At 40.0% G+C, this 17,091-nt stretch overlaps 1 protein-coding gene across 1 annotated transcript in view; it reads left to right on the forward strand.

Moving 5' to 3' along the window:
* The first annotated feature begins 760 nt into the window (after positions 1 to 760).
* LOC122059526 (protein SEMI-ROLLED LEAF 2-like) overlaps positions 761 to 17,091 on the forward strand; it is a 75,262-nt gene continuing 58,931 nt past the window's right edge. Inside the window, exons 1-4 of the mRNA XM_042622351.1 lie at positions 761 to 929; positions 1,036 to 1,230; positions 1,789 to 1,938; positions 2,204 to 2,279. Of these exons, the coding sequence (XP_042478285.1) occupies positions 849 to 929; positions 1,036 to 1,230; positions 1,789 to 1,938; positions 2,204 to 2,279 (502 nt within the window). The 5' untranslated portion in view covers positions 761 to 848. The remainder of the gene's footprint in view (positions 930 to 1,035; positions 1,231 to 1,788; positions 1,939 to 2,203; positions 2,280 to 17,091) is intronic.

The following is a 17,091-nucleotide window of genomic DNA, read 5'->3' on the forward strand; positions in this document are numbered from 1 at the left end:
TATTTGTGATACCGTTGGGAAGGTTGCTTTTTGTGCCACCATTAACCACATTTGGATGGAGAGGAATTTTCGTAGATGGACGTCCAACTCCCACTCCTTCGACGGGATTTGGAAGGCCATCTCCTTTGAAGTCTCCACCAATATCACCACCATACGGCCCCGCATGGTCACGGGCTCCCCTCGGAACAGACACATCATTCACTCTTGGAACCTCCCTTCTTCTATTCTCCTCCCTCCCCTTGAGGGGCTGTATCCATTAGTTTAATCTTCTTTTGCTTGGGCTTGTCCCTTTGGCGGGCCATGTGCCTCTCCCCCCCCCCCTTCCTCTCATTTGTGTATTTTTTCTTCTTGGTTAATATATTTTTATTCATCAAAAAAAAAAAAAAAAGATGAATCATTGACAGCATATTCCCTCTTTTCCCAAAATACCCTTAATTCTTTGTTAATGCCTAGATTGTCCCTCTTCTTTAATTTATAATTCCTCCTCTGTCCTTTCCTTCTTTATATTCCTGAGTAGGCTGACCCATAAACAATCTGAACCAGGGTTTCGAGGCTGGATTGCATCACCGTTACTAGGATTTCTTCATTAGGTTGGGTTTCTATTTCAAAATGAGATCTAGTTTGATAATTTGTGCCCATTACTAGTATAGCACATCCAATAATGACATCTGAAAATTTTCTCACATCATAGTAAGAATATGTATTTTATATATATATATATGGATGCTTGTATTGTAGGCTTCAATGTTATTTTTTAAGACTAGATTTTGAATCAACAGGTTGGGGATTTGGGACCCATTCTTGACGTGATAGCTGTCGTGCTGGAGAATATCTCAACTACGACCATTATGGCTAGAACAACTATTGCTGCTGTCTATCGGACTGTACAGATCGTTTCTTCCATCCCTAACATATCACATCACAAGAAGGCAAGTGTTACTATGTTTAAAGCAATAGTGCTCCTCTTTCACAGGATTTTAATATAGTGCAAATGTGCAATCCGGTTGCCAATTACATATTAGCTATGTATTTCAGGCCTTCCCAGAAGCTCTATTTCAACAATTGCTCTCAGCAATGGTCCATCCAGACCATGAAACGAGAGTTGGGGCTCACCGTATTTTTTCCGTTGTGCTCATGCCATCACTGGTGTGTCCTCCATCAGAAATGTACAAAAAGACCTCAGAGCCACGTCTCTCAAGATTCTCTTCTTCGCTTACTACCTCAGAAGAGGTAAGGAATGGCTGGTTCTTATGCAATGTAGAAGCATTTGTACTGAGATAAAATTTGATGTCACTGATTGAGGGCTAGGATGGGATGGAAGACAAATTTTGGATATGGGTGTAAAACATTGTATCATTTGTCCCTTGGGAGGAAGGCCGCTAGTCGCATTGTTTTGATTTGGTCCAAAGTCGACCGAATGCACCATAGCCTGACCTAGTCTATTATATGAAATGGGCAAGGTGGGGCCCCACTAGGTGGACCAGAAGTACCTCATAAAATATTATTTATGGTGGAAGGTAGAGAGAGAAAGAGAGACAGTTCAGATGCCTAAACCTTTGAAAATATGAACCAATCCAGAAAACTAGCCATTTAATCCAAACCAAGAAATGTCATCCCATATTTCTCTCAGTCAACTTTATAGCTTTAAGCTTTCTGCTCCATGTGTTGTGACAAATTGAAGATTGACTTCTATCTTTGATATAGGCCACTCCTTTTTGGAGCTTTTTCTTTGTTGTAACTTGGGATTTATGATCTTTTAACCATTCATTTCATATAAACATTGTCCAGGAACTGACTTCTCTGCGGTTGAGTAGTCACCAAGTAGGTCTTCTTCTTTCATCCATCTGGGTTCAGGCAACTTCCACAGAAAACACTTCTGCAAATTTTGAGGCAATGGCCCACACGCACAACCTAGCTCTATTGTTTTCTCGGTCCAAGGTGAGGCTCTTACCCTATTAATTGTCTACTGATTGTGTGTCTGTTTTTCACTATAAGTTTTTGGCCCCCTTATTGTGAAAGAGAAAAGGAATTGGGTCAATTCTAGTTCATCATCCAACGCTAGTTGTGATGGATAATAATATATTAATGTTCTGTCCTTTTTTCTATTTGTAAACTTTTCAAACGTGTTTCCTTCATTCCTCGTTATGTAGTCTTTGTGTTTTTCAAGTGCATAATTTATCATTGTTGCATTGTCATTTGTCAGACCTCCAGTCACATGTCTCTAGTTCGGTGTTTCCAGCTGGCATTCTCACTCAGGAGTATCTCTCTTGAACCGGATGGTAAGATGTACTACTTCTTATGTTGTTTGTGTTACATCCCACAATTTCAGGAAACAAAATCTAAGATTCTTTTGAGGAGATGACCACCAGTGTTGGATAGCACGTGTTGCAGATGCTTGGTGGTGGAGCTGACCATTAGGTGGTTGTGAAGCAAAATGAACTTGATTGAATGATTTAAGTGTTTAACCCAATCTAGATTATTACTATCCATTTTATTTCCGAATCAGTTATGTTGCATTATTGCAGCCTTTTTTTTTTTTTTTTTTGAGAAAAGAAACTGCAAAATACATTAGTAATCGAGATCATCCCAGTTACAGAGAGGGGCTTTGCCGATTACGGCTCGACGGGCAGCATTTCTAAGTATATACATCGGGTATTCTGTTGGTTGCTTAATTACAAAAATAGGAGAAAATAGGGCTTCCTCCAGGTCCATTCTACGGGTTATAGTGGCCCACGGCCACATCATAAAATTGTTAGGGTTCATCAGGACTTCAAAATGAGGAACATCACACCACAGTTCCTGAATAGTCCATCCCGCCTGTTTCGCCTCCTTCAATCCGGTTATGATTCCCTCCGCGGCCGCTTTAAAAGCCTCTTCTGTCACCAAATAATTAGCACAGAAGAGTAAGCATTGGTTATTATAAAATATCGCTACCGCCCATTCCGATATATGATTAATAGTCATTGCTGTGGTGACAAGGATGATGTTATTGGGGTTGGGAAAATCCACATATTGGGGGAAGTAATTTTGTGGTTGGGGGAGGTTATCATTTGTGATGGTTATAGGCTTGTCCAATTGGCTGATACTGAGCCAGTATTGAACTTGTGAGAGAATCTTTGCTGGGTTCGGTTTAGAGGAACCAAAAATGACAGAATTCCTGTGATTCCAGATGAAATAGCAGGTAATGATAAAGATTTTAAAGAAGTGAGTCAAGTCACTCATGTTCTGCTTAAAAGATTGAAAGAAATACATAAGCAGTGATGAAAAGGAATTAAAATTCAATCATTCGCTTCTGAGCCCAAGCGGACCAGTAGTCCACACTCTTCTAGAAAACTCGCATGTGTTTCCTATCCACGTAGACATAGATCACAGGTTGGATCTATGTCCATCCAAGTATCAGGAACGCTTTGGCTGGAATTCCTTGTAGTGCCACCCTCCAAAAGAACAACTTTAATTTAGGATGAATATTGATTTTCCAGAAAAACGCCACCATTGAGAGCAAGGTGAGAAGCAAGCACACCTGTGATGGCTTTCATTTGAGTGAGTTAGTAAATTTTTTTGAATAAAACAGGCTGCTATCTTAGTGGTGGGAGTCCTATTGTTTGAAAGGTGGCACCACCATCTATCTTCGCAATGAGATATAGGGATAGTAGAGATTAGAGAAGATAGATGAGTAGGGAGAAGACTATTAAGAAGCTCAGTATTCCAATGCATATTAGTTAAGGCCATATTGACCAAATCTGTATGATTATGATTGTTATGAGAAGATAAAAATTCATCAACAAACACATTCTTGTTATTAAAGATCCAAGGGTCATACCAGAAAAAAGTACTACTCCCATTGCCGATTTTCCTGATTATCATTTGCTTAAGGATAGGTAGTATACTTACAATTGCATTCTAAGGAGGGGACCCAGTTGTACAGATGGTCCATTTATCAAAGATAAACCTGTTATGGAAATATTTAGACTTGAGAATTCTAGCCCAAAGGGAGTTAGGTTCATTAAGTCTCCATCCCAATCGAACCAGCAGGGCCTTGTTCTGAGTTTCGGCATTTCGCAGACCAAGTCCTCCATTTCTTTTAGGTCGACAAACCTTTTGCCATCCGGTGGTATGCATTTTTTCAGAAGAATCAGAGTAATTATTCCAGAAATGTAAGCAGATGTTGTCAATGTTCCTGCAAATATTCTTGGGCAGTTTTAAGCACATCATCAGATAAGACGGGACGGTTTATAGGGAAGATTGGATGAGGACGGTTCTACCAGCGTAACTCAATAGATTGGATTTCCATGTGCTTAACCGGTTTACCATCCGACGAATTACATTTTGAAAGACTTGGGATCGAGCTCTGGGAATAAAGAGAGGAGTCCCCAAGTATGTAGAGTTTGTACCCATCTCTTTGATTCCGATAACCTTGCAAAGTGAGCTTTTATTGACAGAAGAGACATTAGCACTGAAAGAAATTTCAGATTTATCAAAATTGATGGATAGTCCAGTCAGATCACAGAATAAATCAAGGATACATTTGATCGTGGATAGGTCTTCTGCAGTGGCTCTGCAAAAAATGAAGGTGTCATCTACAAACAAGAGATGGGAAATTTCAGGGGCATACCTGGAGATCTTGATACCATTGAAGAGATTAAGTTCCCTGTACGCGGAAAGAAGTCGAGAGAGGCCTTTCATTGCCACTATGAACAGAAAGGGGCTTAAGGGGCAACTTGTCTCAAACCTCTTGAAGCGGTGAAGTAGTTGAAGGACGATCCAAAGAGCTTAATAGAAAAGGACGTTGTGGAGATGAAATTGGAGATCAAGCGTTCCCACTGTTGTCCGAACCCGAGGAATTTAAAAATGGCCAATAGGTAAGATCAACCTGTTGAGTGCAGGTTTGAAACTTGGAAATAGTCTCTCCTACGAAGCTGGGGGTCAGGCTGTGTACATTTGCCCCTCCCAGACCTTGTAGTAGCGGGAGCTTCGTGGACTGGGGTGCCCTTTTATTTTTCTTTCCGAAAGGATGGGGCGGGTTGGATGTTTTCATCACTAGGCTTGGGCCTTTTCTCTTTTTCAATATACCCATCCTTAAAATATATATATTTTACGTAATTATATTTTGGCCAGTCTGTTTCACATTGTTGTTATTTTCAACACCATGGATGAGGATTCTTAATATCGTGAGCCTGACATTGGGTAATATGGTAGAGTTGGGTGCTCAATCTGTGTTGAATTCTTGAAGGTTATTTCTGACAGGAAAAATATAACCCTTTGAGATTGCTAGTTTGCTACTCATATTATTATTTATTAAATGGACATTGCTGGATTACTGATGAGTTTCTAGAAAGTGATGGGTGTTTCTGGAACCTTAAAGTGAGATTTCAGAAATCCAGAATATGGCCGGAAACACAGGAAGTTAAAAAAAAAAAAAAAAAAAAAAAAAAGAAGAAGAAAAAAAAAAAAAAAAAAAAAAACTGGAATTCAAGAGATACATAATAATAGACGACCGAAGGTTTTGATTTAGTATAAAATCTGGTCAGAGATCATTTATATGGAGAAGAATGGTTTTCCAAAATCTGGATCAAATCTGATAGCCAGATCTGAAGTTATCGGTTAATCCTACTAGGGTGTAGGGTGTATGGTGTAGGATTCTAGAGACAAGGTTCAGACTTCAGAACCGTAACCGAAACCACTATATTGAACAAACTTCAGGCTGCAATAATAGTGAACTGAATTGATGGAAGAAACGGTGGTTAAAAACTGTAATAGAAAACAGAAATTAGATCTGAAAGATCAGCCATGAAATTGAAGAATTTAGAAAATCCTTCTGAGAGAAGGGTTTCTAGAAATCAGTGTAAAAATTGTTTCTTTAGGTTCTGGTGGAATTCTAGTCACTGTGATGTTTATTGCCTTTATGATCCTTAATAGTGCTGTTTATTATTTATGGTGATACATTGTACTTTTATTGTTCATGGTGATGTTTAAGCCTTGTGGCTTTGTGGTAGTATCGTGGGGTTTATGATTACCAATGTTGTATTTGATCATGACTCTAAGGAGTCTGATGTAGATTCCCACTTTGGGAGGATCTATCATCGGAAGAAAGGCCCAGCCAAAAGGGCCCACCGATCTCACTTAAGTCCACCTGAGTGGCTAACTTATTACTTAGAAATAAAGGGCCTATTGGGCCCATCAGTTATTGCATTAAGTAATAATTATTTACATTAATTAATAAGGCCCATGGGCCCATCGATTGTACTCTGCCATTAAAGGCTCTTGGTTAATTAGTTGCTTACTCCATGTTGGAGTTCCAGTTTTAAATCCCTTTTAGAGTGAAATAAGTGAATAGGGACTTAATAGGAATTAAATCTAAAGAGAAGGACCAATTCTGGAAATAAAGGAAGTAGTGGGGTTAAACTGAAATAACAATTGGAAGAGGAGTATTCTGAAATTACCAAAGATAAAGGAAATATTAGAACACAAGTTAAAGAAAAGAAGGGGTTTGCTGTAAATATAATTAATTAGGGAACTTAAGAAAAAAAGGAGAAGGTCATCTTCTACCTTAGGTCACGTTAGGGAGCAAGAAAACCCAACGGTAAGGAGAGGTTTCAGATTGATGGAGCTCCTTCAACAAGTCTCGGTTTGGGCTGATCTTCCAAACGAAGGCTAACAACCCTGTGGCCTCTTGATTCCGGTGGGTAGATACGTCAAACAGAAAACTTCAATGAGGTAAAACAAGTTTTGCACTTCTCCAGGAGGCAAGAAAGAACCAGATATGATTCCAGGTGAGAAATCGCACCTGAAACGAGGATATTTGGAGGTCAAGACTTATGAATTTGGGTCGCCCTAGAGTGATAAACCAACCCTAGAAAGCCCAGATCAGATCAATGGAATTTCTTTGTTCAGCAACACTTCTCACAACCAGATGTCATCGCCGGACCAGAATCCTAATAGCCAGCTTTCTTCGAACCAGCAACTATAGCCCATAATAGGGATTCAGCCAACAAGAGAAATTAATAACAGGAGAGGGAAAATTAAGGAGGAAAGAAGAAGAAGATAAGGAAAAGAACAGAAGAAGGAGATGGAGGTCACGGCAACCACTGTTAAGCCAAATAAACATTCAATTTCCAAAAATCTAAAACTGAGTTCTTCTCCATTACAGGGCTATTTAAAGAAAAAAATAATGACATAATTTTGGAAGCTAATTAAAAATGGAAACTAAACCTAGATAGCAACTAAAATAAAAATCAAATCTAAATAAAAGACTGTTAATCTAATCTCTAACCAATAAAGGAAGTAAATAAAAATCAAGTCAAAAGATAGCACTAATCCCTCGCCGAGCTGCATCAACTCTCCCGGTCTTAAAAGAACTCGACTCCGTCGAGTTAGGTCGTGCTCCCAAGATACCCTTGTAAGTTGCTCGCTGATGAGATGGCACGTATCTCGAAATAGAAGATGAGAACACAACACTTAGAAGAGGGAGAGTAGGTTGACGTGTCACTGGAGCTGGAGTCAGTCGATGACGTGGCATGTTTGATAATGCATGTGGCCTCATTAAGTACATACGACCTCCTTGCTACACCTTGATGGTGTTCCGTGCGCCATCATAGAGAATACATGCATGTCGCTGCCAAGGTCGCCCTAGAAGAATGTCGTAGTGCGCCAATGGGGTGACCAAGCAGGTGACATGGTACTATAACGGCCCAAACTGTAAGTGTACTCGAACAACTGCAGTGGCCTCTTCTCGAGCTGTGGGTCCAAAACCTCTCACGTGAATCTTCTTGAAAAGCTGCTTCTGTGGAAGGTTGTGTGCTCGAACAAATTCAGTAGATATAAAATTTGCTTTTGCCCTAGTATTAACAACTGCATGAACATCAGTATGGTCGGAGCCGTGCAGAAAAGTACCCTTCTGTCTGAAGAGAGGAGCCTTATCAATTAGTCTATTTGAAAAGGATGAAAGGCTACCTGAATGAGCTTCTACATCCTCATCTTCATCATCAACAATATCATCGTCCTCGAGGGGATAAGGATATAAATGAGATTCATCTTCACTCTTGTTTATCGGCTGCTTCTCTGCTACGTTCACAAAACGAGTCCTATTGGGACACTTGTTGGAATAGTGACCCTTCTCGCCATAACTATGGCATATGATATTCTTTACCCCAACACTATCCTTGTTGAACTCTGACCTTTTTTCTTCAACTCTGTGAGCTTCAGGCTTCTTTTCCTCCATACGTGGTGGAGGTCTATAAACCGAAGGAGTCTTGAGCATACTCTTCCAATAAATGGACTTCTCTTCAGCTGTCTTGGCATGAGCTACTGCCCCATCAATAGACCTGAAATCAGTGTTAGCCAACTCAAGTCGAATCTCAGTACTTAACCCACTGATATATCGCATCACTCGTTGCTGGTCTGTTTCTTGAAGTCGACACCTTGAAGACAACTTGTGGAACTCAAGGGTGTAGGATTCAACATCTTTGTTCCCTTGTTGTAAGTTAAGTAATTTATGGAACATTACCTTTTCATAATTAAGAGGAACAAATTTTTCAGTTAGGATCTGCTTCATGACCTCCCAATTGGTAACGGGTCCAAGTCTTCTGACAAACCTTGCATGTAGTACATCATCCCACCATGAACATGCATACCCAATAAACTTGGTGATGATGAGTTCACACTTCTTCACGTCTGGAAGAGACTTATACGCAAAAATTCTCTCCACTTTGGTAAGCCAGTCAAGAAATTCCTCAGGTCCCTTTTCACCACTGAACTCGGGAACCTCAACTTTGATACCAAAATCTCTGTCAGAAAATTGTCGGGTAACATCCTGGGGAACAACTGGATCAAGTTGCTGCCTCTGAGGTGTGTCTTCGATCTGTAAAGTGTTGAGATGAGGAGGTAATATAAAGGATCCTTCTTCAGTTCGCTTGTCGGACCTCTTCATAAAGGCAATCATCTCTTCCATAAACTTGTCAAACTTAGCTTCAGTCCTCTCAAGCCTAGCATCAATATTCTGTTGGTTCTCGGCTAACTCACGATACAATTTGTTCAACTCAGCATTGGTAACGTTACCTGTCATGGTTAGGGAAGTGCAGGAAATTTTGCTCTGATACCACTTGATGCGGAACCGGATTCCAAGGAATGAAATTGGATCGCTTAGGGCCCGCTAAATAACCAAATGATTCACTTTTGACAAGACCAGGGACAATATTGTAATTTGTGGTACAATTTAAATCCCTTTTAGAGTGAAATAAGTGAATAGGGACTTAACAGGAACTAAATCTAAAGAGAAGGACCAATTCTGGAAATAAAGGAAGTAGTGGGGTTAAACTGAAATAACAATTGGAAGAGGAGTATTCTGAAATTACCAAAGATAAAGGAAATATTAGAACACAAGTTTAAGAAAAGAAGGGGTTTGCTGTAAATATAATTAATTAGGGAACTTAAGAAAAAAAGGAGAAGGTCATCTTCTATCTTAGGTCATGTTAGGGAGCAAGAAAACCTAACGGTAAGGAGAGGTTTCAGATTGATGGAGCTCCTTCAACAAGTCTCGGTTTGGGCTGATCTTCCAAACGAAGGCTAACAACCCTGTGGCCTCTTGATTCCGGCGGGTAGATACCTCAAACAGAAAACTTCAATGAGGTAAAACAAGTTTTGCACTTCTCCAGGCGGCAAGTAAGAACCAGATCTGATTCCAGGTAAGAAATCGCACCTGAAACGAGGGTTTTTGGAGGTCGAGACTTATGAATTTGGGTCGCCCTAGAGTGATAAACCAACCCTAGAAAGCCCAGATCAGATCAATGAAATTTCTTGGTTCAGCAACACTTCTCACAACCAGATGTCATCGCCGGACCAAAATCCTAACAGCTAGCTTCCTTCGAACCAGCAACTATAGCCCAAAATAGGGATTCAGCCAACAAGAGAAATTAATAACAGGAGAGGGAAAATTAAGGAGGAAAGAAGAAAAAGATAAGGAAAAGAACAGAAGAAGGAGATGGAGGTCACGACAACCACTGTTAAGCCAAATAAACATTCAATTTCCAAAAATCTAAAACTGAGTTCTTCTCCATTACAGGGCTATTTAAAGAAAAAAATAATGACATAATTTTGGAAGCTGATTAAAAATGGAAACTAAACCCAGATAGCAACTAAAATAAAAATCAAATCTAAATAAAGGACTGTTAGTCTAATCTCTAACCAATAAAGGAAGTAAATAAAAATCAAGTCAAAAGATAGCACTAATCCCTCGCCGAGCTGCATCACCAATTCCCATTATGTAATGTCTAAACCTACTAGGAATCAAACTCCTAGTTAAGGTATGATTGCTATTCTGCTCTCTTTATACAGAGGGACAGATTTGAATAAAGAAAATTGCAATCAATTGCTTAGTACAGCCGGGATAGCTGAGGTGAGAAGCCCAGGCTGAGATAGCTACTCCTCCCCACTTTCCCTTTGTATGTCTCTTTAATTTCTGCAATCGATTGTGTATTTCTGTCCACTGTTGTTTCCCTAATCGATCCAATTTAAGTTAGACCTGGACTGCTAAGATTGACCACCAAGAAGTTCCTGTTCTTGAAGCCAATCGACCTCCCTTGCTGCCCAAGTTTGAGATCTGATCTGCAGATCCTTTGGGGGACTGATTCTACTTTCTAAGAGGACCCATCGATCCTCTATTGAAGACCATCTGAAGCTGGTAAGTTGCTGATCCTGCAGAATTCTTCTTATTCTCTCTCCTAGTTCAGAAATCAAGAAGATCCATATCTCATCAACCAGCCGTCAGAAATCCTCCAGCTTTTTGGGTTTTTGTACCCTTACTAGGGACTACCTACAACCAGGAGTGCAGCTCATTCTAAGCTCCACAGCTGCAGCTGCCCCTCTCTCTCTGGCCTTATCGCAGGTGACTTTCTCTCTCCTAGCTGATTGGTTCTATTTTGGGTTTTCCTATGTTAGTTTGTCTTTATCCTGTGGGGGTTACTTCTGGTTCTTATTCTCTTGTTCCTGGTCCTATTTCTGGTTATTATCAAGTTAGCTATTGGGTATTAAACTGTTGTTTGGGGTATAAACTGCTGGGGTAGTTTATTTGTAATCTACTTTTGCATTTGATGAGGGGCCAGTAGGGGTAGGGAAGAATCCCTGAGGTGAGGCTTCATCTCTATTGGTAGGAACAACGACTAAACCCTAAACCCTAAACCCTAAACCCTAAACAGCGATTGAACCAAGTAGGGTTGGTTCTTGGTCTCTCTTTTTTCTCGTCTTCTTTCTTCGTCTTTTCTTCAATGCTTCCTAGACTCTCTCTTCTTTTGGTGGTCTCTTCTTCTACTTCTTTCTTTTATTCTTTCTTCTCTTCTTCGGCTTCTTTTTTCTATTTTCTCACTTGCTGCTGACGGAAGAGGGAAAGCGGAGGCAGTGGGGGTCTTCTTGTTGGGAATCAAAGGGAGGAGAAAAAGGGAGGGATTAGGGTTGTGGTTTCAGCAGGCTTTTGCTATTTTTTTTTTTCTTATTTTATTTGGAAACCTAAGATGAGGGGAAGGTTTCATGCGGGTTTTGCTTGAAGAGGCAGGCACAGGGGTGGGGTTAGGGCAAAATCAAAGGGGGCTTGGGTTTGGTGGTCATCGTGGAAGAGAACTGGCAGAAGAATGGGGAGAAAGGAGTTGCATTTTAGTAGAGTCAAAGGGAGGATGGGATCCTTCGGCTCTGATACTAATTGGTGGGGGGCCGGTAGGGGTAGGGAGAATCCCTAAGGTGAACTCAGAGTTGCAGGGGAGAGGGATGAATTACACAAAGAACAAGGGGAGAACACAACCCTCATGCTCTCAAACATTCAAACTTAATTCATCATTCTTCATTTGTCCTCAGTCGTTGATTACACATATAGTTAAAGGAAATAAAACTACTTAAACTAGAAACCAACTCTAAATAAGAAACTAACTCAATCTAAGAAAACTAAAATAAATTAAGAAACTAATATCTCCCTGCGTATCCTACTTGAAATAAAAGATTACATAGTATTCCCAAATTAATAAGATTTACTAAAGTCCTAGATCAAATAACTAAATATGGGTCAAACTCATCTTCGTCCGGAAGCCCAAACGAGTATAGATCGGTCTATGGGTACGAATCTGCAAATCTGCATCAACATTAAGTGGTATCAGAGCTATGGCTGAAGAAAGCTCCAAACAAATTTCACTGGAGGTTGTGTGGAAATCCCTCCAAACCTTGACTGCAAGGGTAGATGTCATTGACCAACAAGTGGTAGAACTGAAAGAGGCTATTGCTGCTCCAATCTAATACTCAGCCTACTGTCAACAACATTCCTCCTATACCAAAAGGGGTCATTATTCAGGCTCGAAGAAACCTACTAGTTCGAGGTGAAGAATACGATGAATATGAAGGCCACCTATTTCGCCAGGATGACACATATAAGGTGAAGCTGGAATTGAAAGAGTACAACGGAAAGCATGATCTACTTCCATGATTGGCTGAATTCCTTTGATGATTACTTCTGTTGGTACTGTATGCCTGAAGAAAGAAAAGTCCAATTAGCTATCACTAAGCTAATAGGTGGTGCTAAGGATTGGTGGAAGGCAGAAGAAGGCAGACTCATATGCAGGCATCAAGAGCCTCGCAATTGGGAAGACTTGAAGCTGATACTTAGTGATAGATATTTTCCACCAATATACCGACGTCGACTCTTTGACATGCTGAATACTCTTAGGCAAGATACTATGACTGTAGAAGAATATGTTGATAGATTTAATGATTTACTTTCACGAACAGGTGCCTATTATGAAGATGAAGAGCTACTCATATCCCGTTTCAAATTGGGATTACGACATGACATTCGTGAAAAGCTTGGTTTGGTAGAACTACCATCCTTGAATACATGCATTGAAAAATCATTAGAGGCAAAGGATCTGATCATATCCTCCTCTAGACGGTACAATGTACCCACTGACAAACTAAACCCAATGGATTTCCTACCCAAGCTCCACAAACCACACATGATAAGGGTAAGATTCCAATGAAAGGAAGGGCGTAAGGTGTACATGCTATAGCTATGGGGGAACTGGTCATATTGCAAAATTCTGCCCTAAGCATGGATGATCCAACTAGATCATCAATGCTATTGAGTCCAACCCCAATATGCAAATCCATGAACCTCAAGATGATGATTGGGCCATTGTTGCTGTTGAAGGGGTGGAAGATGAACTTGAGGATGAATATGCACAAGAGAACGATGATCCTTATGCCTATATCAATGTGGTTGCAAGAATCCTAGTGGCTGAAGTCAAGGGGGAAGATTGGAGGAGGCGCAATATTTTCTACGCTTTGATGTCTTGTGGACTTCACAAAGCTCATGTAATTGTGGACAGCAGGAGTTGTGTGAATGTAGTATCTCAAGCTTTCGTGGTTGAAGGAAAGCTAAAGACTGAACCCCATACAAAGTACCATTGCTAGACAACAACACCATAGCTGTAACTCAACGCTGTTTTGTACCATTGAAGGTATCGGATTATGAAGAAAATGTCAGGTGTGATGTCATTCCCATGCTTCTCACTGATGTGCTACTTGGTAGGCCTTGGCTTTATGACAACAATGTTCTAGTTGGAGGTACTAAGAACCAATGCTTCTTCGATCACAAAGGCAAGCTATTCATACTAAATCCACTCAACATACCTCAAGTGAAAGCAAAATTGATGGCTGCCCAAGTAAGAAGACAACATGTCTTAAAGAATGCTGCAAAGACCTCTTCCAATGGAACCAATGAGCCAAAGAAGCAACCATTCAATGCTAATACCAACAAGAAACTCATATTGGATAACAAGTTGTGTGTGCTGTCCCATAGAGAGTTCTTGACTACTAGTGAAGAGACTGGGCTGATCTTAGCCCTTGTTACTAAAGCAGTTAAATCGGTAAAAGAGGTAACACATCCACCACAAATCAAAGAGTTACTTGCTGATCTTTCAGATTTGGTGCCTGATGAAACTACTTGATGAACTACCTATGAGGGACATACAACATGCCATTGATCTAGTGCCTGGATCAATCCTTCCAAATCTGTCTACTTATCGTCTCAGCTCTACAGAGCATGCCGAGCTCAAGAGACAAGTGGATGACTTGTTACGAAAAGACTTTCTAGTAGAGAGCATGAGTCCATGTGCTGTACTAGCCCTATTGACACCAAAGAAAGACGGATCATGGCATATGTGTATTGACAGCCATAGTTATCATGGCGTCGCCTAGGCGGTGATTTGGTGTCCTGACGAAAATACCAGGGCATAGCAGTGCTACGATTTATGGGAGTCACAAATGGCGGCCACCATGGCAGAGCCATAGACGCCATTGCACGCCTGATATACTAATCGATCGCTTTTTGGTATTGGGTTTTTTTTTTTTTACTTAACAATGTTGAATATTATCTTTCTTGTATTTTTATTGGTAGGTGAAATAGAAAAGAGATCAAAACCTAGTCGATTATTCTCAACTCTCAATTTCTCAAATTAAAGAATAAACAGTGAACCCTTGAAGGTCGAAGCCTCGAAGCCTTCCACCTACGAGTGACTTCTCCTTCTCTAGCAGTGAATCGTCAAAGCCTTCCGCCTGCGAGGTTGCGGCCTGTGAATGAAGTCCTTCTCCAGTAGTGAACCCTCAAAGCCTTCCGCCTGTGAGTGACGTCCTTCTCCTTCCCCGGCAGTGAACCTGAACCCTCGAAGCCTTCCGCTTGCGAGTGGCGTCCTTCTCCTTCTCCGGCAGCAGGACCAAGGTAAGGACCTGCGAAGTCTTTCTCCTTCTCCTTCTTCGTCTTCTTCATCTTCTTCTTCTTCTTCTTCTTCTTCTTCTTCTTCTTCTTCTTCTTCTTCAGTCCTTCTCTCCTCCTTTGCCACGTTCTAGTTCTCTTCTCTTCTTCTCCCCTTCTCTCCTCCTTCTACGTCTTCTGCTTCTTATTCTTTTTCTTCTCTGCTTCTCTTTCTCCTCCTTCTGCTTCAGTTCTTCTCCTTCTCTGTTCCTTCTTCTCTTCTCCCCTCCTCTCCTTAGTTCTCTCCTCCTTCGTCTTCTATTGCTGAATTTTGATTCTTCTTCTTCTTCTTCTTCAGTTCTTCTCCTTCTCTGTTTGTTCTTCTCATCTTCTCTCTTTCTCAGTTCTCTCCTCCTTCGTCTTCTACTTCTGAATTCTGATTCTTCTTCTTCTTCTTCTTCAGTTCTTCTCATTCTCTGTTCCTTCTTCTATGTTTCATAACAGCATAAATAGAAATATAGAATTAGTTAATGTTAATATGTTATTGCCTTATTGGTTAACTAATAATCTTATATACTTTGCTCTATAAAGTGTTTATATCTTTACAACTTGTATACATAATGTTAATGTTACTGGTTAACATACTCTGTTACTCTGTTTTATAAATTATAATTTGAACACTTGATGTTAATGTCATTGGTTAACACTTAACATACTTTGTTACTCTGTTTTGTAACTTGTAGGATAGTAGGAGTTCATAATGGATGGTACAATTGTGTAACTGATGACTTGATGTGTAACTGTATAAGTCAATAATTCATGTTGATTTTTGATGACATGATATGGCTATGTTGATTTTTGATGATTTGATGTTGTTTAATGTTGGTTTTATAGGTTATAGGGTATATATTGTAGGCTTGTAGCATGCTAAATAACTTTAGAAAATAGAGGAAATAAAAAAGTAGTATACTAAATAACTTTAGAAAATAGGGAAAATAAAAAATGACACATTGTCGATTTGACTACCATGGCAATACCATAACGGGCGATTCATCACCAAATCGATTAGCCACCCCTCCACCGCCTTGGATCGATTTCCGTGACAACTATGTTGACAGCCATACCATCAATAAGCTCACTTTAAAGTATAGATTTCCTATTCCTCGTTTGGATGATATGCTAGGTATGTTGACAGAAGCCACTATATTTTCAAAGATTGATCTACTTAATGGATATCATCAAATACGAATCCGCCCAAGGGATGAATGGAAAACAACCTTCAAGACAAAATGTTAAGTTTGTCTCGAATTCTTGACCCATTTTGACGATTGACCCGCTTCGACATATTTTGATGGCAACCCGAATAGGAAGTTTTCTGATATCTATGATGGAAGCAAAGGGGTTGGGCCGATAGGTCGACCCACGACTTGGAATATATAATGTACTGTTGCCTTGCTGATAAAGTCATTGTATTTTGGGGTTTTTTGAGTTAGGATTGTAGGGCGAGTTTTCTCGCCGCTGCTTGGGTGTAATCTCTTTTCTGCATAGTGAAACATCTTCTTCGCCCGAGGACGTAGCACATCATACTGGTGTGTGAAACTCGTTATATCTTTGTTTCGTGCAGATCTTTTGTCTATTTATTTTCATATTTCTTGGTGTTTGATCTAACAAACTGGTATCAGAGCTTTGGGTTACTTCGATCCATGGTTTTAACTAAATACAATATTGATAAGTTCGACTGCAATATCAGTTTTAGTCTATAGCATGTTCGAATGATGGCTTACACAATAGGGTTTGCAGAAAACCCTATTTGGGAAGACGAAAAAACCTGCAACTATGACCAATGATGATTGGAACAAGTTGGATGATAAGGCCCTTTTAGTTATTCAGTTGTATCTTTCGAATGATGTTCTACAAGAAATTCTCTCAGAGAACACGGCTGCAGAGTTATGTGTGAAGTTACAAAATCTCTATCTCACCAAATCCCTCACTAATAGGTTGAGATTGAAGCAACAACTGTATACCCTTTATATGGGTGAAGGTACTTCCATTAAATCCCACATATCTGAATTTAATTCTATTTTTATTGATTTGAAAAGGATAGATGTCAAAATAGACAATGAAGATTTGGCCCTATCATTGTTATGTTCTCTGCCTCCATCTTATTAGCATTTTAAGGACACCATAATTTATGATAGAGAAACAATCTCTGTTGAGGATGTCAAAATGAATCTGCAAAGCAAGCAGAAGATTAATGATGAGTTAATGTCTATAAATAAATCTAATGGTGTTGGTTTGGTAGCTAGAGGGAGAACAAATGAAAGGGGTTCAGATGGTGACAAAAAGAAAGCTAGATCAAAATCTAAGCATGA

Source organism: Macadamia integrifolia, chromosome 13 (genome assembly GCF_013358625.1).
Source record: "Macadamia integrifolia cultivar HAES 741 chromosome 13, SCU_Mint_v3, whole genome shotgun sequence".
NCBI classification, from domain to species: domain Eukaryota; kingdom Viridiplantae; phylum Streptophyta; class Magnoliopsida; order Proteales; family Proteaceae; genus Macadamia; species Macadamia integrifolia.